Source organism: Stenella coeruleoalba (genome assembly GCF_951394435.1).
Source record: "Stenella coeruleoalba genome assembly, chromosome: 11".
Lineage (NCBI taxonomy): Eukaryota > Metazoa > Chordata > Mammalia > Artiodactyla > Delphinidae > Stenella > Stenella coeruleoalba.
This window is the reverse complement of record NC_137157.1, coordinates 24,562,995-24,584,096: the sequence shown is the minus strand read 5'-3', so window position 1 is coordinate 24,584,096 and position 21,102 is coordinate 24,562,995. Positions and strand designations below refer to the sequence as shown.

General features: G+C 38.4%; 1 protein-coding gene across 1 annotated transcript in view; it reads left to right on the top strand.

Moving 5' to 3' along the window:
• CFAP54 (cilia and flagella associated protein 54) overlaps positions 1 to 21,102 on the top strand; it is a gene marked incomplete at its 5' end in the record, with an annotated part of 297,105 nt that overhangs the window by 85,235 nt on the left and 190,768 nt on the right. The window contains 6 exon segments of the mRNA XM_079935999.1: positions 1,769 to 1,861; positions 2,120 to 2,305; positions 10,787 to 10,923; positions 13,870 to 14,017; positions 15,731 to 15,886; positions 20,543 to 20,662. Of these exon segments, the coding sequence (XP_079792125.1) occupies positions 1,769 to 1,861; positions 2,120 to 2,305; positions 10,787 to 10,923; positions 13,870 to 14,017; positions 15,731 to 15,886; positions 20,543 to 20,662 (840 nt within the window).

Sequence of the window (21,102 nt, the reverse complement as noted above, 5' to 3'; positions counted from 1 at the left end):
CTTTTAGAGAAAATTTACCCTTCAAATTCTGGATTGTATGTAGAGCTTAACTTGGAGCAATAATGATCTAAGTCAGGGGTCTGCAACCCCCGGGTCACGGACTGGTACCGGTCTGTGGCCTGTTAGGAACCGGGCCACACAGCAGGAGGTGAGAGGCGAGCGAGCGAATCTTCATCTGCCGCTCCCCATCGCTCCCTATTGCTGACATTACCGCCTGTACCATCACCAGACCGCCGCCCCTGCCCCGCCCTGGTCTGTGGAAAAATTGTCTTCCACAAAACCAGTCCCTGGTGCCAAAAAGAGGGGGGACCGCTGATCTAAGTCATAAAACACCATCTTTTGCCTTCCCCCTCCCTGCCCCATGGTACTCTTTTTGCATGAAAAATCAAGGAAAGGTAGTTTCTAAATTTTTCTGAGATTCAGCTGAGTTTTTTTCTCCTGGCCTCCAGGTTCCAAATTCCTTCAACATTCTCTTTGTCCTCGAAATTCTGCCTTTCCTAATGCTCTTTAATCACCTGAGAAATTTTCTTTGGAAACACAAAACTTCGGCTATTTGTACCAGACAGTCTTATTCATTGAGACTAGGCAGGCTTAGGTATATGTAATTTTAAAAAATGGTTGATTCTGTACAAACTGTATTTTAAAAAATAATTCTTGTGCATAGTCAGAGTTGAGAACTACTTGTGCAGACAAGATACAATGAGGATTCTTCCATTGACCCAGAGGAAGAATTAGCGGGCTAAGCTGTAAGAGGCAGTTGCTTCTTAGAGACAATTACATTTCCCTTATTTTCTATTTTAGGAGTTGAGATGTTGTGAGGTGGAGCCTTTGGGAAAAGGGAATGCCACAGTGATGACAACCCTTCCATCACTAATCCCTGGACAGTATGGCTCCTAATAATGCTTTTCCCTAGGTATCAACTCTCTCCCTTACCCCCTACAGTGAGAATAGTGCATTACCATGAGGAATCTCCATTATTTTGACATCTTGGCAAAAAGACCATTGTCTAACCATTTAATCAAGTTTAAGTTTGATTGTTTCTGTGTAATTTGCATTTTGCTTTTGGTTTACATCTGTATTTAAGAATTGTCAAAAGAATATCATGTTTCAGGAAATTTATAAACTAGAGAAAAAAAATTATCCGTAATCTTACCGTTTTATCATCCGAACTCTACTACTATTCTTATTTAGGAACATTTTCTTCCAGGCTTTTTCATATGTATTTTTACATTTTACTTAAAATACTACAGTTTAGTATCTTGCTTTTTTTACTACCTGCTTTTTGTCCCATATTATTAAATAAAATATGAAAATCATTTCGGAGTAGGTCTTTTTTTTTCATCAAGATGATGTCATCTTTGGAGTCACTCCCTGCCGCTGTCTGATCTTGGGCAAGTTATTGAACGTCTCTGCATCTCCATCTTTTGTAAAGCAAAATAGCAATAGAAATCCTATCTCATAGGGATGTTTCAGATATGAAAAAATATATGTAAATTTCCTAACAATGCTTAACACATAGGAACTGCTCACTTAATAGTAGTTAAAAATAATTAATAATGAATACTATTTTAGTCTTGGTGGTCCCAGGTAAACTATATTTGTCTTTTTTTAAAGAGTAAATCTAAGTATTTTTATAAACTTAGGTTTCATGTTTTCAAACTTGAATAGTTATATTTTTATGTAGAAAAGTATTCCTTTTGCCACATCATGATAAAAGAAATTGAGTGCTTTGTTAAACAGATGACGGGCTCATCTCTCTCCGTGGCAGGTCTCCTGGTACTGCATTTTGGGTTGCAAAGCAGAAGGGAGCTATGGAAAAGTAAGACTGAACAATAATCATCTCCCAAACTCGGGAGAAGCGGTACGTCGAATTAAAAAAACCTCAATGTCAGGAAATCTTACCAAAAGTCTCATTAATGACAATTGAGTGTTGTTCATTTTTCTCCTTTATGTAGTCATTATTTCAGTGAATTTGTCTGATTTCATCTTGAGTCATAACTAAAATCCAACAGTAAATGAAAAAGGTTTTCTTCCCTTAACATAAAGAGGTCACTTAATTATATTTTTAAAGACCCGTTTAATTTTCCATGCATAACTTGAAATATGTTTTTGTTAATAGATACCGGCTGATGGCAAAAGCATTTTTGAAGTAAAAGGTTTAGAAACCAATGAAAAATATATCTTTGCAATTGCTGCTTATTGTTCTAATGGAAAGCTTATTGGTGATGCTATTGGGGAGACGACTAAACCAATTCTGGTTTACCCACCTCTTTCTGCTGTTACTGCTCGGATGTTACTAACACAGGTAGAAAAGATTTCTTCTAATTTTTTCCTCTGTTTTTTCCCGTTAAGCAGTTACTAAGTAATTTCTGATGAAAAAACAGTCACAGCAGATATTCTAAAGCTCCTGTAATATATATTTTCCATGATTGCAGTTTAGTCTCATAAAATATAAATCGTTACTTCTCGTATTCATGAGTTTGCTTTTTACAATAACACTTTTTTCCTGGATTTTAAATGCAACACACATTGATTTTAGAAATTTTGGAAATAAATATTATCTGTTTTCCTGTCATCCAGAGTAGCAGTTCTTAAGCTGAAGCAATTTTGGCCCCTGGGGGGACATATATGTCAATGTCTGGAGACATTTTTGGTAGTCGCAATCTAGAGGAGTGCTGCTGGCATCTAGAGGGTAGAGGTCAGGGATGCTGATAAGCACCCTACAGTGGAAAGGGCAGCACCCCTCTCCCAGCAAAGTGTTATTCGGTCCAAAATGTCAACGGTGCGAAGGTTGAGCAACCCTGATCCAGAGATATGCTTTTCTTTGTGTGTGTATGTATACATACACACATATATATATCTACAGACAATATGTACATAGAAATATATACACATATGTATGTGAATTTATGTATAATATATAATTTTAGTCATAGTGTACATATTATTTTACATCTGATATTTCCATTTAATACATAATTGACTTTTTTCCATTCCATTAAGTATTCTTTCAAAACATAATTTTTAACATCTGCATGGTATTGCATCTTAAAATATATCACAGTGTAGTATATGTATACACAATGGAATACTACTCAACCATAAAAAAGAACGAAATAATGCCATTTGCAGCAATGGATGGACCTAGAGATTATCATACTTAAGTAAGTCAGAAAGAGAAAGACAGATACCATATAATATCACTTATGTGTGGAATCTAAAATATGACACAAATGAACTTGTTTATGGGACAGAAGCAGACTCGCAAACATAGAAAACAAACTTGTGGTTACCAAAGGGGAAAGGGGGTGGAGGAAGGATAAATTAGGAGTTTGGGATTAACAGATACAAACTACTGTATATAAAATAGATAAACAATAAAGTTCTACTGTATAGCACAGGGAACTATATTCAGTATCCTGTAATAAACCATAATGGAAAAGAATATGAAAAAGTATATGTGTATATATATGTATAACTGAATCATGTTGCTGTACACCAGAATCTAACACAACATTGTAAATCAACCATACTTCAATAAAAATATATATATCAGTTGTTTTACAATATTGTGTTAGTTTCAGGTGTGCAGCAACATGATTCAATTATATATATGTATGTATTCTTTTCAGATTATTTTCCATTGTAAGTTATAAGATATTGAATATAGTTCCCTGTGCCATACAGTAAATACTTGATGATTATTTATTTTATGTATAGTAGTTTGTATCTGTTAATCCCATACCCCTAATTTATCCCTTTCCTCCTCCCTTTCCCCTATGGTAACCGTAAGTTTGTTTTCTATGTCTCTGAGTCTGTTTCTGTTTTGTAGATAAGGTCATTTCTGTCATATTTTATTTTTTTATTTTTATTTTTTGCGGTATGTGGGCCTCTCACTGCTGTGGCCTCTCCCGTTGTGGAGCACGGGCTCCGGATGCACAGGCTCAGCGGCTGTGGCTCACAGGCCCAGCCACTCTGCGGCATGTGGGATCTTCCCGGACCAGGGCATGAACCTGTGTCCCCTGCATCGGCAGGCAGACTCTCAACCACTGTGCCACCAGGGAAGCCCCATATTTTAGATTCTACATATAAGTGATATCATATGGTATTTGTCTTTCTGACTTACTTCACTTAATATGGTAATCTCTAGGTCCATCCATGTTGATGCAAATGGTAATATTTTATTCTTTTTTATGGCTGAGTAATATTCCATTGCGTGTGTGTATGTGTGTGTGTATGTGTTTACATATCACATTAAACCAATCATCTGTTGATGGGCACTTGGGTTGTTTCCATGTCCTGGCTATTGTAAATAGTGCTGCAGTCAACATTGGGGTGCATGTACCTTTTCGAATTATAGTTTTCTCTTGATATATGCCCAGGAGTGGGATTGTTGGATCATATGGTTGTTCTAGTTTCAGTTTTTTAAGGGACTTCCTTCCGGTTCCCATAGTGACTGCACCAATTTACATTCCCACCAACAGTGCAAGAGGGTTCCCTTTTCTCCACACCCTCCCCAGAATTTATTTATAGACTTTTTGATAATGGCATTCTGCCCAGTGTGAGATGATACCTCATTGTAGTTTTGACTTCTGTTTCTCTAATAATTAGTGATGTTGAGCATCTTTACCTGCATCCATGATTATTTTCTTAGTATCAGTTTATAGAAGTGAAGTTTCTGGGTTCATAGAGACAGACAGACCTGAGTTTAAGTTTCAGGTCCTCACATTAGCCGTGTGACATTGGGCAAGTAACCTTCATCTGTGAAGTGGAATAATAATAGTAGTTACCTCCCAGAACTATTATGAGTATTAAATGGAATTATGCATGTCAAATGTTTAACCGTAACGCTTACAACACAGTAGGCGCTTAATGAATATTATTGTTGTTCTTAATTATAGATATACTCATGAATTGACATTTTTTCCTGAAATGATTGCCTGACTTAAAACATGTCACCAGTGAATGCGATTTTAGAAAAAGTGACTCATTGACCTAAGTCTCAAGCCTGTAATTTTAAGTTTATGGTTGGCTGTAGAGCTGATGGCTCTTCTAAATTTTATCACATTTCTATTGTGCCGTTTTTTCCTCTTAATAGTTGATTAGTATTATAAGCTAAGGTCTTACTGGAATTTTATATTATCATATTTTTCAAAGAAAATTTAATTGACAGAATTGCTAGGATTTGTCTGGCATTGGTTTAGTGTGTCATATTGGCTCATGGTTTTCTGATGTTTTGATTTCTTTGGAATCTAATATATTTCCTAATTTGCAGCGATGGAGTTATTTCAGAGTGAGGGACCGAATATTTCATCAAGGTCTAATTTTTCTCCAGGGAGTGGTTTGACTCTCACGCTTTATTTGGCAGAACTTTCACTGAAAGTTAATAAAAGGAAGTCCAAGCTATACTGCTAGGATAATGAGAAGTGTCATAAAGTAATGACCTGTGTTTCTTTACTGATACTGTATTTGCAGTACTGGAGTTCATTTATGACAGTTTATGAGCATTCTCTCTCATCATGTTAAGTGGCTAAAGCAGAATTTCCTCATAAAATTTCCTCCTTAATTTAAAATTTGAGTTTAAGCTTTCAAGTTTTATCAGGAAAAGGTACCTTTCTTTTGGAATTGCAGTGAAAAATTACAATTTTTCATGAGAGTGGCTAGTTTTTAGTTTCAGGATAATTCTATTTTTAAAAAAATATTATAAAAATTTTATAGTAAAATATGGAGTTACTTCACTAAATGCCTATGATTAACTTGGCTTGGTGTTTTAGGTTGTACTTTGACTAAACATTTTTCTATAAACAATAGTAAAGTCAGGTGAATCTTCACTGGATTTTCCATTAATGTAGAAAACTAGTTTAGGCTATCTGGAAAATTTTTTGAGGAAACTTTATGAATTATATATTATCTACAGATATTATCCAATTTCCACCTCTTTATAGGCTCATTTCTTTTTATTATTCCCTTTTAAGTTGGAAATGGCTAGATAATGTGATATAAAATATAGACAGTTAGAAATCTGTGAGCAGGATTTTAGGATTTTAGGCAAATTGCTTGGTCTCAATTTCCCTATCTGTAAAATGAATACAAGACCAAATGCCACATACTGCTGGATTATTGAACTACTAAATCAAATAGTGAGTGGGCACAATGGCTTGCTGAGATAAGGAAGTGAGGAATATCATTTGTTAAAAAACTGTGTGATAGACATTTTAAGATTCATTATTCCATTGATTACAGTAACTCTATGAGGTGGTATCATTACTTTCATTTCAAGTTGAAGAAACAGATTAATTTAACCCTTCTTCTGCCAATCCCATTTTATTCCAGAAAGGGTGTCTTAGGGATGTTAAGTACTGATAATTTACCCAGGGTTACTCTGGTAGTAGATGGTAAGCCTGACATTTGAATGAGCTCATGCCTTTCTACTGATCTGTCCAGGTTCCAAGGAAGTCATGTGTTCACCATCTAACATGTGCCAAGTCCTTCTAGAGCCCACCTCTCTCCCATCTATTCTCTGCCTGGGTTGGTGCTGCCCTGCTGGTCGTGATGATCAGTATGGGCAGTAGAGTTTGATGCTGGTGGCAGGAGAAAGGAAACTAAAAATCGTACTTTTCTTTCCCAATTCATGTATGAATTCATTGAAACTCTTTTGTTAATAGAGGTTTGCCTTTTGTCTATGACCATTCAAAAAAAAATAGGGCTACCAGGTAAAAGGTAGTCATCCCCATTTAAAAATCTCATTAAGAAGGTTCAAATCTTCTTTTCCCTCTTATCCTCTTTCTGAACATTACCACCCTCTCTGCTCATCTGTTTATTGATGAATTCAGTGTCTGCTTTGTGCCAGGTTCTATGCTAGGTATCATTTCTTCTTCCTTTGAACTGTTGTGTTTTTTTTTTTTTTTAAATCAATCTCATCACCACAACAGTAACCCTTGTTTAGATAATTTTGACTTATGGTTTCAGCTAAGACCCTGATTGCAAGAAAGCCTTGCTTGGGGGAATGCAGCCTGGCCCTGGGAAGGCTGCAAAGTCCAGGCAGCTCCAAGTCTCATACCTCTGGCTCTCTCTCTCTACATCTGCTTTCTTTTTCTTTTTAAATATTGACTTTCCTTTCTTTTCTTTTCCATCTCGGGAGGGAAAATAGCAGCCCCTGAACTTTTTTGTGTATTCCTCAGTTTCAGTCATATACAGGGACCGACCGGCTAGGTGTGTTCTAATCTTGATTCCAAACTCCTGAAAAAGAGACTCTAATTGGCTCACCCAATGTAAGAAAGAGTCTGAACTCATTTTTAATGTTTGGCTGTTGGCTTGTTTTTAAACCTCAGCCTTCTTTTTTCCCGTAGCCCCACATCTGAGCAGGCTGATAGGGAGGTCTATGAGTTCACCTTCTCCTTTGGTGCCTGCAGGAAATTTAAACGTCCCAACTGGCAGGAACTTTCACCCAGTCCTATCCTCCAGCCACTAATCAAAGCCCAACCCATTCCTTCTGCTCTGCCCAAAGCCATCCCAGACCTGCCTCTGCCTGCCCAAGGGACTCTCCCTGGGAGGCCCTTGTGTGAATAATAAACTTTCTCTCAAATTCTCCTGGTGCATGTAGTGTCATCAGCCTTAACATCAGAACCAAACTTTGGGTGTGTGTAGGGGGTCCATCCTGCTTTGCAGGAGGGGCTATAAAACACCCAGCTTGGGTCAGGCCCTCAGCCTGGGCCAGTCAATCACGCTATTGTATAGTACCGTTGCTGGCTGTCCTCTTCTGTAGGTAGGGGGAAATTATCAGGAAAAGAGGATTTTTAAGTTCATTTAACACCTTATTATTGAGTGCTTACTCTGTGCTAGGCATTGCTCTAGGCTAGTGATTCTAAAACTTGTATCAGAATGATCTGCAATGCTGGTTAAACAGATTACTGGTCCCACCACCAGAGTTTATGATTCACTAGGTTTGGGGTAGGGCCTGAGAATTTTGCATTTATAACAAGTTCCTAGGTGATGCAGATGCTGATGGTCCAGGGACCATACTTTGAGAACCACTGTTCTAAGCGAAGTGAGCAAAATGCCGTGGTGAGAGGTAAGTAATAAACGATGAACACAGTAAAGGAATAAACTATCTAGTATATTAGAAGGTAAGTTCTGTGGAAGGAAAATGTAGAGTATGGTCAGAGGAACTGGAAATGTGAACTGGGGGAAAGGAAGGTAGAGTATAGTATTAAGTAGGGTGGTCAGAGAAGGCATCATCTGGAAGATGAGATTTGAGCAGAGACTTGAAGGAGGTGAGGGAGTGGCTCTCTGGAGGAAGAGCATTCCACAGAAGGAGCTAGAACAAAAGCCTGAAGGATTCCAGATTTCCAGAAGTGCACCTGGTATAATATAAACAGCAAGGAGACCAGAATGACTGAGCAGAGGGGCCAAAAGGATTGTTTAGGGAGGTAAAAGGTGAGTGGGTGGGTGGACAGACTTGACCTCAGATGAGTTGGGGAAGGGTGTGAGTGGTACGGATTTGGGGCGGAGGGAGATCAGAAACGCAGTTTGGGACATGTTAAGGTCAGATGTTTGTTAGATATTCGGAGAGAATTTTTGAGTAGTCAGTTAGATGTATGAATCTGGAGTTTGGGAGAGAGGGCTGGGCAGCAGAGGGGTTTGAGAGTAGTCATGTGACAACTAAAGCCATGGGGCTGGATGACAGCACCAAGGAAAGGAGTGCAGACAGGAGAGAGAAGAGATCCAAAGACTGAGCCCTGGGGCATGCTAACATGAGAGAGGGGAAAAGAGGAGGAGCCTGCCAAGGCAGCTGAAAAGGGATGTGTTGTAGAAGCCAAGTGTGAAGGTCATGTATCAAGGAGGAGGTCTCTCCTGTGCTTAGTTGTCTCATTAGTCGTTTAGTGCTTCTTTCTCATTTTAACCTCACTCCTTCTAACGTCGGTCCTACGGGTGACTACTAGTCAACCATCTTTGAACTGGCTGGTTATCACAGCACTTCTCTGTTAGCCCACACAGACTCATGAATTTATAGACCTTAGTTTTATCATGGCATCTTTTCTTGTTTTGCAATGTCCACTGACTGAATAACATTTTTACATTTTCCCTCTTTTTTTTAATTGAAGTGTAGTTGATTTACAGTGTTGCACTAATTTCTACTGTACAGCAAAGTGACCCAGAAATAACACTGTTTTTAAAAGGCTATATTTTAAAAGGAAAGAGCATTCAGTTATAGTTTCACCAACTCCCTTACACATCACCTGTTACCATTTTCCACGGTAAATCTTAGAATTATAATGGTGTTTTAGTGACCACTTAGCCCAACTTTTTCATTTTACCACTGTGGCCCAGAGAAGGGACCTCATCTGTCACACTAAGTCTTGGCTCTACTATTGTTTTTACTGATTATCAGGCTCTGTACAAATTATTCAACTTGTCAACGCCCCAGTCTCTTCATCTGAAAAACAGGGATGGTCATAGAGGTCAATGAGGAGTCAACACAGCATTGCTGGTAAAGTGCTTGGTCTAGTACTTGACATCTTTAAATACTGCCACCTGATTTTCAAGGCTTTCTGAAATCATGTCCCACTTTACCTAACCAATCATACTGCCTAGTTTTCTTGAAATTCTGACCTGTCTTTCCAGTCTCAAAGGCACTGTGGCAATTTCCATTATGGGACCTTTTTGAGTTTCTGTCTAAACTGTGCCCATCAGAACTTTATCCCTGCCTTGGGGTTCACCTCAAGCCCTGATTCCTCCTTATAGCCTTCATTTCTCCTTTTCTAAGTTTCCACAATTATGATGTTGTTATTTGCAATTTTTCTGTGATTTCATGTGTTTTACGTCTGTAACTTGATTACAGTTTCATGGCGTATGAGATCGTTTTAAGCTTTGAAGAATCTATCTTTACAGTGCTTAGCACAGAGTAGAAACTTCATAAAAGTTTACTGGTTGGTTGATTATGAGTACTGACTTGGCAGATTTTAAAAGTTCTGGCCCTGTAAGTTATTCCCTTGTGTGGAATACAGTCTAGCAACGTGTCATCTGCATACTTAATTTAATGTATTTATTAATACTTTACATCCTACCTGCTTCCACTAAGGATTTGAAGCAGCACATAACTCATGTGGTATGATTTTATATTGTTATACATATTTGTATAGAGTGATCTTTAGAGATGTATTTAAAGAACTATGTTCTACTCAAAGAGATAGGTAAGGTGATGACTTTGTTTTTCTCCTGAGCTTCTAGGTTTTACCAGTGAAATCAGTTATTTTGCTGAATGTTGAACGTGTTAAAACACAGGATGGCTTCTTGGAAGCGTCTCTCTTTTACTCCTCACTCTTTTCAGCTGTGAACCCTTTGTTGCACAATAGCTCGGAAAGCATCAGAACCAGAGGAGAATGAAGTATATTTCATTATTTTGGGTTTGAGAAATCTGATTGTTTCTTTTGGAACAGATTGTTCATTAGAACAGTGTCTGTAGTAAATGGAGTGCACTGCCGAGATAGATGGGAATGAAATTAATTTGGCTCAGATGTGATCTTTGTTTTGCTTATGAGCATTCGAAACATCCTTACAGAGTTTCACATTTCCACGCCATTTAGAAATAAAAGAGATTTCAAAATGTGTCTGTCTCCCTTGCCAGTGGCTGTCGTTACCTTGCTGTGGCCCCGTAGAGCGGAACAGCAAATGTGAATAACTTTGTATGAAATTAGTGTGCGATAGGACCTTCTCAGAATTCTTGTTTAAAACACACATTTCACAAATTCAAGTAATGCTTAAGGTAATGTGCTTTCTGCTGCAGGTCGCCTATCAGATTGGTAACTATGAATTGTCTAAGAAAGTTTTCTCCCCAGTTTGGGATTATTTTGTTGCTTCACCACTTCAGGATGACCAATCCATTATTAGTTTAAGCAATATAATGACTGTTACACACAGAAGGTAATTCAAAATATTCTTTTAAAAATATTAATTTGCTTATTGAAAATATAGATGTTGGCTGTGAAGCCTAGAATTAATTTATTTTCAATTTCATGTTAAGATGGTCCATGTAAAACTATTTCCAATAAGTATTTTAGTAAGTGTGTATATTCCAAAGGCTTGAGTCCTTGTTAGAAACTTCTGTGTTAGAATCAGAAAAAACACTGGAAGCATATGGATACATTCTGAATATAAGGTAATGAGGTTATGGAAAAAAATACCAAATACTAACCAAAGTAATGTCAGTTATATACTAGAAAACACGAATATGCATTGGGGACCTTTGTAACAGAGCAAGGTCAGGTTGAGGTTAAGGTTAGGGTCTGATGGATGGACTCTTGGGGTAAGAAGGCTTTTCCTTTGCTTGAGGAGGCTCCCAGGATTAGACCATCAACTGAAAATAGGCCTGTAGAAGCCATGTAAAGCCACAGGCCATCCTTTGCCATTTTTCCTTAAGAAACCAGAGTCTAAAAGCAGCATCAGAAATGAGCATTGGTGTAATTTCAGCCCGTCTCAACATGTTCAACAACCGTCTCCTTTACCTGCTTGTTAATGCCTGAAATTAATAAGACAAATCCTTCACCCCTCAGTCAAAGACAATAAGCTTAAAAATGCAAATGCTGGATGAGGCAAGGCATTGGTAACGCTTATTCACATAAATGTATAATTCCATTCAATTAAACAAACGTAGACTTGGTGTTTACTATGTACAAGAATGCTCAGTGCTATGGGGGATGGATTTGAGAGGGATTTCAGAGGAAGAGACAGGTCTGGAAGATTTTATGTGATTCATGGGGATAAGAGGAAGGAGTGAAAGTTGGCTGGGATTTCCAGTGATGGGAAGCCTCTGAGGTTTACTAAGGGAACCTGAGATGTGGAATAAGTTTTTGGAGGAAGAGAATGAATTTGGGGATATTTGGAGTTTAGTTTTTCCAGCAGGACGTCTTTGTAGATATATGTCCAGTAGGTAGTTGGATATTTAGTGCTCACACTCAGGAGAGAGGTCAAGGCTAGAGACATGGAAATATAAACTGTCCATTGAGGTCATCATTGAAATTTTGACAATGAGTGATATCACCCGGGGAATGACTGTTTAGCAGAAAAGGTGGAAGGCTGGACTTGAACCCTGGGCATTGCTTACATTTAAGAGGCAGAAGCAGGAGTTGGAACCAAGGAAGGAAATTGAAAAGGATCAGTTCTGGAAGTGAAAGTCCAGGAAAGTGCATTGCCAAGGGAAGTGAGAACGTCACCACGGAGGAACTGGCCAGCAGTATTATATCCTAGTGCAAGGTCAGGCAGGGCAGTTGCTCAAGAAAATGCTGCAGAGATGTTGGGTAGGATGAAAACTGAGAAGAAGCTTTTAGAGTTGGCAATTAGGAAGACATTGGTAAGTTGAAGAGAGCCATTTTTGTGCCGTGATGGGCCAGAAGCGTTTTGCAATTGGCTAAGGAATAAATGAAAATGGAGAATAGTAACAAGAAAAGACTACTCCTGTGAAGTTTGGTGGTAAACATAAGAGGAAAGTGGGCAGAGGCTTGAGGGGGAAGGCGGGCTTAAGGAAAGAATTTTGGAGGATGGAGAGAAGGGAGCCAGCGGAGAGGGAGAGCCTGAGGATATATGGTGATAGAGCTAGGAGGATATCAGAGCACATGGGATGGGGAACAGGGGGTTCAGATCATTTCCTGTGGGGAATATGAACAAGGAGACATCAGGGATAAACGAAGTATTGCTGAGAATCACTAATGACTCAGTTGATGTTATGTAACATGCATTGTAGTAGAGTCCCATTCCTTATGGCTGAGGGCTACATTTGATTCATCTTTATATCCCAGGGCGTAGAATAGTGTCATGGTAGGTGTTGAGCAAATGCCAGTTTGAGTGGGGGAAAAAAAAAGGAATAAGGAGAATGAATAAGTGAATGATTGACCATTGTGGCAGGGATAGAAAAGTCGAACGGTGACATCTATGCAAGGTCAGGCAAGTTGATTATTGCATAAAATAAGGGGTGCAGAATCTGAAGTGCTAGAGAGGTCACTATGGAAATGACTGACCAGAGCCCGAGCTGGGTAGGGGAGGAAATAGAGCCAGGGGGAGGCGATAGTCTGGACTCATTGTGTATGTCTAGGTACTCATGGTCGTGGCGAGGACAAAGAAAGTTTAGTATATGAGTTGCGGAAGCGGGAGAACTAAAAGTCTCCGGGCAAAGACAATTTCGGAGTTTAACATGGTGGTGAAACAGATCGTCTTCAGGTGTGAATTACTGATGTCAGATCCTTTCCCGTTTTATAGGGATAGAGGGTATGGAGAGTGGAGGGACTTGAAGCTTAGGAGAGAGGGTTTGTCACCAAGTAAGGCGTAAGGGCAAGGAAGGGACTATGGACTACAGATTTCACGGGTTTGCCAGTGGTTGGCACTGTTGACTGTGATTTAGAAAAGATAATTAGAAGTAACTCTGCCCCTCCACCGCCCCACCCCAAATCTCTCTGTCTCTACCTCTCTTTAACCGTGGCTGATTTTGCTATAAATAACCCTCACTTTCAGAAAGTTTATTGATTGAAATATTGGACCTATTTCCCAAACTTCTGAATATCTATAGCGATTTCATTATATTGATAGAATAGAACTTTATATATCAGAACCAGAAAACTTTGCCAGTAGTTATTTTTATGTATCCATGACATAATATGTCAACAGCTTAATTTTCTTAGTTGTGAGCTTGTTAAGAATAGTCTTTAATTTCAGTTTAAACAGCTGTGCAAGAGCAACTGTTCCACAGACTTTTGTTCCATAAACTTGTGCTGCTGTCTTGGGATCATTGTGTCGGTATTAAGAACAAATCAGTCTAAAAAGTCGAGTTCACATGCTAAATCAATGTATACCTGTAACATCATTTACTTCTTTTTGCAGATTACATTCAGATATTTTGGCAGAGAGTTCTTCAATTCTCTTATATCTTTTTCTTAGAAATATTTTTGTAACAAGTGACATTAAAATTAAAGAAGAAAATCTTTTCTGTGATAATATTAAAGGCAATGAGATTTTCGCCTCTCAACAAGTAAGTGAATTAAAGTGATTGCACATGTGCTGATTTCCCTGTGTTGGTTGATGTTTCACGTTTATGTTCTTTGGGGATTGCATATCCTGGCTTGTGAATGGACTGAGAGGCCTCTGCATGATTGTGCTGGTTTATTTGATATTGTATGTAGGTTTCACAGGCTGGAGTTCATGGTGTTTTTCCCTTCTTTTCAATTTATATATATTTTTCCTGAATAAAAGTAGTATCAATTCAGATATCCAAAAATGTATAAAGTGAAACCCATTGTAGTCCTATTGCCCCTAAGAATACTACATTATTCTTTTCATGTGATTTCTCCAATTTTTAAAAGTATGCATAGACAAATATGTTATTATTTACAAAAATGGAATCATGATCTACTTGCTGTTCTGAAATTTGCCTTTTAAACACTTTTCATAATATATCTTGGACATATTTTCATGTTGGTACATATCCGTCTGCCACATTCTTTAAAATTATAATATTGCATTCCTGTGCAGAGGCAGAATTTAACTTACGTCTTATTGATAGGTCCTCAGGGTGCTTATAAACATTGCTCTTCATACATCAGCAAGCTTACAATGCTCTTGTTTTTAGTAACAATCCTACATTGTTTTTTTCAATCTAGATTGAGTTTCACTCTTCTTTTTCTCTCTTTCCTTCTTTACTCACCTTAGGTATATGGAGACTTTTGCCTTATTTTTTTTTTCTTTTACAGTTGCTTTTTCCTATCATCCACTTATTCATTAATTAATTAACCAGTAACTTGTTACATGAGACTGTGCCAGTTTCTGTGGATATGAAAGTGAAAAAAACATGATTCTTTGCCTAAGACAAGTTCACAGTCTTGTAGAGCCCAAGCATTCACAGCCATCTATCTGTTCCTAATACATTGCATTTAGTTTCTTTTTTTCATAATCTAGTCTGAAAATAAGGACAATGTTTAAGTACTTAAGTGAATTCCAGAATGCTAGACTACCATTCTAATAATAATTTGCTGTGTGGAAATTTCTGGTTGCCACTCATACTGTTTTCTGTGTTCATAATCTTGTGTGTGTATACAGACAAATAATGAAATCTTTCTCCAAGAAAGAGAAATAAGGAATAAGATAGCATTCTTACTCTTTTTAAGTGGCGTTTAATCACACAAAGCCTAACTTTACATTTTACTTTAAGTAGCAGAAGTATAACAGAAGATTAGTTTGGTCTATTGAAAATTTACCTTTTTTTTTTTTTACAGTAGCAGAAGTATAATAGAAGATTTAGTTTTGTCTAGAGTAAATTTACCATTTTCCCACAAATCCAGGAGGGAAATAAGACACTGTTAATCATGTAGGACCAATATTACAGCAATATTATATTTTAATTATTATTTGTTATAGTTTATGTTTTTGAAAAAGCTAGATTTTTTTCCCTAAACTATAGCCAAGATTTTATCTTACCAATTAAAAAAGATTGGTTCCTTTTCTGTCACTAGTGGTATTTGTATTGTAATTTATAAAAAATTCTAAAGTTTAATTCTAAGATCGTGTCATCCATATGTAGCATTATTGGGGAGTTAGAGTTGTTCCTGAATTTAGGTTTTTCTTTATATCAACCTTCCTGTTATTGTTAAGCCACAAGGATCACATTTCCTATCCTTTCTTCTCATTAGAGACACATGAGTTAAGTACCTGATGTTCAACTTGAGTAACAATACCTGTTCCTTTACAGATTGCTAGACTAACTGAATGTGAGAGAGTATTAGTGGCATTGGAACTGAGCAACTACCTAAATGATTCCAGTTATGCCCTTCAAGCTGTTACTCAATGTTATGGCCTCCTTGCTCCTATCATCTATCACAGTATTGTTTTGGTACCTGTTGTACGGGTAAGGGTATTTTTTTCCGCCCAGATAAGGGTATTTTACAAAGGAAACTCAATAATGCATTTTGGAAAAGAAAAAGCAATGTGTCCTTAGAAAGTACAAATAGGTCAAGAGCAAGTATTATGAAATTTCATGAGTTAACTGAAAAACATCTTAATAATTTAAATTGTATATCTGGGCGAATAGAAATAAGGACTTAAAATGTGTTTCCCTGAAAAGTCAGCCCCATTGCTGTCCATATTTAAATATTGGCAATATACTTTTCTAGGTTTTTTAAGTTATTTCAATTTTTATGTTCTTGTAATGTTAGAAACAACAATATTTATTCAAAGCATATTGTGAAAGCCATCATCTAGGGGGAAAAACTGATGGATGACCCAGGAGAAAAAAGACTTGATGTCTCTGTGATGGAGTTGGAATTTTTGGAAAAAGGGTAGGTGGGACCTGGCTGAAGGGATTATATTAGTTGTCTATGCTTCCTAACAAATCACTATAAACTCAGTGGCTCAAAACAACACCCATTTACTATCTCATAGTCTCTGTAGGTCAGGAGGCTGGATACAGGTTGTCTGGATCTTCTGATCAGGGTCTCATCAGGCTAAAATCAAGGCGTTGGTCAGAGCTGTGATCTCACCTGAGCTTCTGGGTTCTCTTCCAGACTCATTGGTTGTTGAGAGAATTCATTTCCTTGTGGCTGTGTGATGAGGTCCTTAGTTCTGAAGGGCTGGCTACCAGTGCCCTGCCACATGGCCTTCTCCACCACATGGCAGTTTGCTTCTTTCAGGCCAGCAGGGGAGTATCCTCTAAGATGCACGAGGAGTCTTATATAATGTAATGTAGTGATGAGAGCGAGCATCCCATCACAGGTCCTACTCGCCCTCAAGGAGAAGGGATTATACAGGGCTTGTACACCAGGGGCAGAATCTTGAGGACTGTCTTAGAATTCTGCCTACCACAGGAAGCAATGAGAGAAGTAAGATTTGACTGCTGATGCTTACACAAAGTCATCACTATCACCATCGTTGGCTGTCACCATCATCATTGACTCAGATTTTGAGAATCAAGAAGATATGAGTGAACTCATGCAAAGTATAAAGTGTTTAATTCACCATTGAGGAAACTAACCCGAGAGCTTCAGTAACTTAACAAATATTCCCCTTGGAGGGGCTAAACTGGAGCATAGACATGCCTGCTTCTCTCACATGCCCCCCACCTAGTAAGTATTGGGTTGGCCAAAAAGTTCATTTGGTTAATAAATTCGTTGTTCAATAAAGTTCTTGGTGAAAATGAAAAATGTGTCTTATTTTTATTTAAAACCAAACAGACTTTTTGGCCAACTCAATAGTTCAGCTATTGAGGAGATCTGCCTCCAAAATCCAAAATCTAGACTCGTAGCTGGCAGTTCCATGTCACTTGTGAGTGGATTAGAGCAGTGTTCCAGAATGTGGAATATGCTTCCTCCGGACCCCAAAAGCATTTCCCTGGCATTGTTCTGTCTTCTTAGAGGTGAGAGATTCCAGATGTCAGACCTACTTTGGAGGGAGTGTCTCAGTGTGGCCCAGACATTTCCTTAATGTGTCAGGCCCCTGACTCTTCTTAGGGTTTATTTCTACCCTCTGGAGGACATGCATCTCACATCTGCAATGTATTTACCATTTCTTGTTTATTAGGTTCAATTAACATGGTTTTTTGATGGCGGTCCAATGTTTTGTTTTGAGACGTGTCCAGAAAGTTCAGGTTCTTTCATAAAATATTAGGTCAGAGGGTGGGAGAGTTATCATTGCCCTGTGGCAAGACTCTAAATGTATGTTCTTGTCTGCCCAGTGTGACTGGGAACTCCTTCTGATACTTCTTCCCCATAGGAGATTACTTCTGTCCAATAGGATAGAAAAGACAACATCAGCCACATCAAGGCACCCCTTTTAGTGTGCTCCAGCAAAGACACCACCCTGGGGACAGCACCTGCAATTGATGCTTAGTTGGTTGAGTTCAGGGTAGTCCCCTGTCATTCTCCAGGATCCCACTGCTTCAGGATGCCTTTAACTCAGAAAGTGGGTTGTAGCTATGAGGAAGACCTTAGGAAAGGAGTTTCAAAATAAATTGTATTACTCAGAGCAGGAAAAGATGAGTGGAACAAAGGAGAGATTCCAGAAATAGGCCTCACTTTGGATGAGAATGTCATATATGATGGAATTGGCATTCCACTTCACCAAAACTTTTAGGAAAAAAAAGAAAACCCGAGAGATTACATATGCAACCCAGGGTTGGGAAACACTTTCTAACCAAGATAGAACTCTTGGAAATAACAAGAAAAATAAGACACATTTGACTATATTTATGGCAACCCATATGTGACGAAAGGGACCATAACAAAGATAGTAGATAATTTAGGGATCTGGGAAAAGTAGCACTGATGAGGGTAAATATATATAACAAAAAGTCTTACAAATTGACAGTAACTAATAAAAAATGGGCACAGGATAATAATAGGCAGTTTACAGGAGAGCAAATTCAAGTAGCCAAAAAACATATGAAAAGATACTCAAGTTCTGAATATCCATAGAAATGCACATTAAATCAGTAATATGATATCACTAGCAGAGTTGAAAAGATCTGTAACTCCTATTGTTGGTGAGGATGTGGGGCAAAGACATTCCCTTTCATTGGTGGGAGAAATGTGAATTTTATTGGCTTTGAAATTTGGTAAAGCAATCTTAATTTTAATTAAACTGAATATAATTGAAGTAAAATTAAAAGCAAATATACTTAACATACAAATTCCTCTGCTAGTAATTTTTACCATAGAGTAAGATTTTAGTAAATTAAAAAGTACATTTACCCAACACAGTTGTCCCTTTATTAGCAATTTATCCCATAGATTAAAATCACCCCTAGTTCCACCCGTTGGTTCCATGTGTTCTACCTGCTGGGAACACAGTACCACATAAGGGTCACTGATTTAGAGTGTATACTGGGCCCTGGAGGATGGTGCCTCACCCTCGCTGGGTGTCGTCTCAAAGCTGGCACCTCACTTGCCACTCATTTTGGCAACTGAGCTTGTATAAGGGTGTTTTTTCTGTTGTTTTTGTGTGTCCGCGCCACACTGCTTGTGGGATATTAGTTCCCCAACTGGGGGATTGAACCCAGGCCATGGCAGTGAAAGCGCTAAGTCCTAACCACTGGACCACCAGGGAATTCCCTGTATAAGCATGTTTATTGTGGCATTCTTTTTTTTTTTTCGGTTCACGGGCCTCACTGTTGTGGCCTCTCCCGTTGTGGAGCACAGGCTCTGGGTGCGCAGGCTCAGCGGCCATGGCTCACAGGCCCAGCCGCCCCGCGGCACGCGGGATCCTCCCGGACCGGGGCACGAACCCGCGCCCCCTGCATTGGCAGGCGGACTCCCAACCACTGCGCCACCAGGGAAGCCCATGTGGCATTCTTGATGGTGGCAAAAAAGCTGGAGACAAAGAGGACATGCAGTAACAGGAGGATGGCCAGTACTGCCAGATTGTAAAACATCAACCTTAAAACTGTGCAACAGGAAGAATCTGGAAATGGCTGAATAAATTATGATTGGTTCACACTAAATAATGTTATGTAACCATTAGAAATGATGAATTAGAGGTATACCTGTAGACTTGGAGGGATTTTTCACAAGACATGCTTGAAGGGGAGATGCATAGTTCAGAAAGGTGTGTATAAATATCATTTTGTAAAATAACATTAACCCTCCATATGTATATATATACACACACACATTTATACACACACACACACACACACACACACACACACATGCATAATTACATGAGCCTAGAGAAGACTACAGAGCTGCTAGGTTGTTAACACGATCTGGGGATATGGTACGGTAGGGTGGGAGAGGGTGATGGTGGAGGGGAGGAATTAAAGCAGCATTAAAAGAAATTCATAAGTGTTCTGTAACAACAGTAATAATATTGTTAGAATGGTGGCTTGAAGCAATTAATATGCCCACAAAGGACCAACCTCCATATATTAATTTGTCTTTTGGGATAATCTGAATGATGAATAGATTGATGCAGTCTCAGCTCTGCTTTTCTGATAGTAACATTGCTCAGAACTGTGAGGCAGGATTGAAAGCTCAACTTAATTGTCTAGCTCTGGATCAAATTCGGGATCACATAATATGAGGAGTAGTTAAGGAAGTAAGTGCCAATATTAATTGGTTTCCTGGGATATGAGTGCTTGGTTTTAATTTTAAAGGAAACTATTATTTCAAGTACCCGTATCACTGTATATTTAATATGGTACATCTTTCTCCATGTGGTTTTTTGAAGTCCTCCTAAGCCTGAATGTGATCTTTAGTTTCTTGTATGCATGTAACATTCTGCCTATGTCTTCTATGACACTTGTCAAAATGAGCTTTGTTTTATTTATTTGTATATTTATTTTATCCTCTCCACTAGTTTTCAAGTTACTTTAGATGAAGGACCCATCTGAAAATTGAATTTATCAGTTTTATCTCCGGGTACACTTCTTTATGCATAATAAGCAATTTAACCATAATTATTAAAAACAATAAAATTTGATGGCTTAAAACCTTCATGATTTGAATAGAGCATTTTTTAATGAGTAAGGATGATAGTTTTCAACAAAAACCATTGTGCTTCTATATTTCAGATCTTGATAAAGTGTGTTGTGGTTTTGCAAGGCCTACCAAATATTCACTCAAAGAAACATATTGCGAGCTTTGAAAGTGTACAGCACATGATAGCTTGTTGTATCTTCTACATAACAAAGGTATTTATCTCATTCTTTGTCTAGTGTCATGAAAGTTAGGAGCCCTAATGGTTTAGCAAGTTAAGCTACTTGTAATCACAGTAATTAGAATACTTTGAAAAATAATACCCCCAAAGCATTTTAGATCAAAAGTAGCCTGAGTAGGCTAGTTGGTAAAGTCTGGAAGGGCCTATCTTAGGCCAGGGAGAGGGAGGGGGCTGAAAGAGGACATTTTATGGGACCTCATTCATTTTAGAATCAAGAAAGAACAAGATACCAGGGGCAGAGAGGTGTAGGCTTATGTATCCTCACTGCTTGGCTCAAAGGCCAGCATTGTGTGTTTCTTCAAGGGCTTTGGTTGACTGAATCCAGTGAATCTCTTCAAAGAAGGGCCATATTTGCCTACCTATTTTATGTAGTCTTTCCAGAACCTTTCTGATTTGGCAGTGATCTGGAAGAAT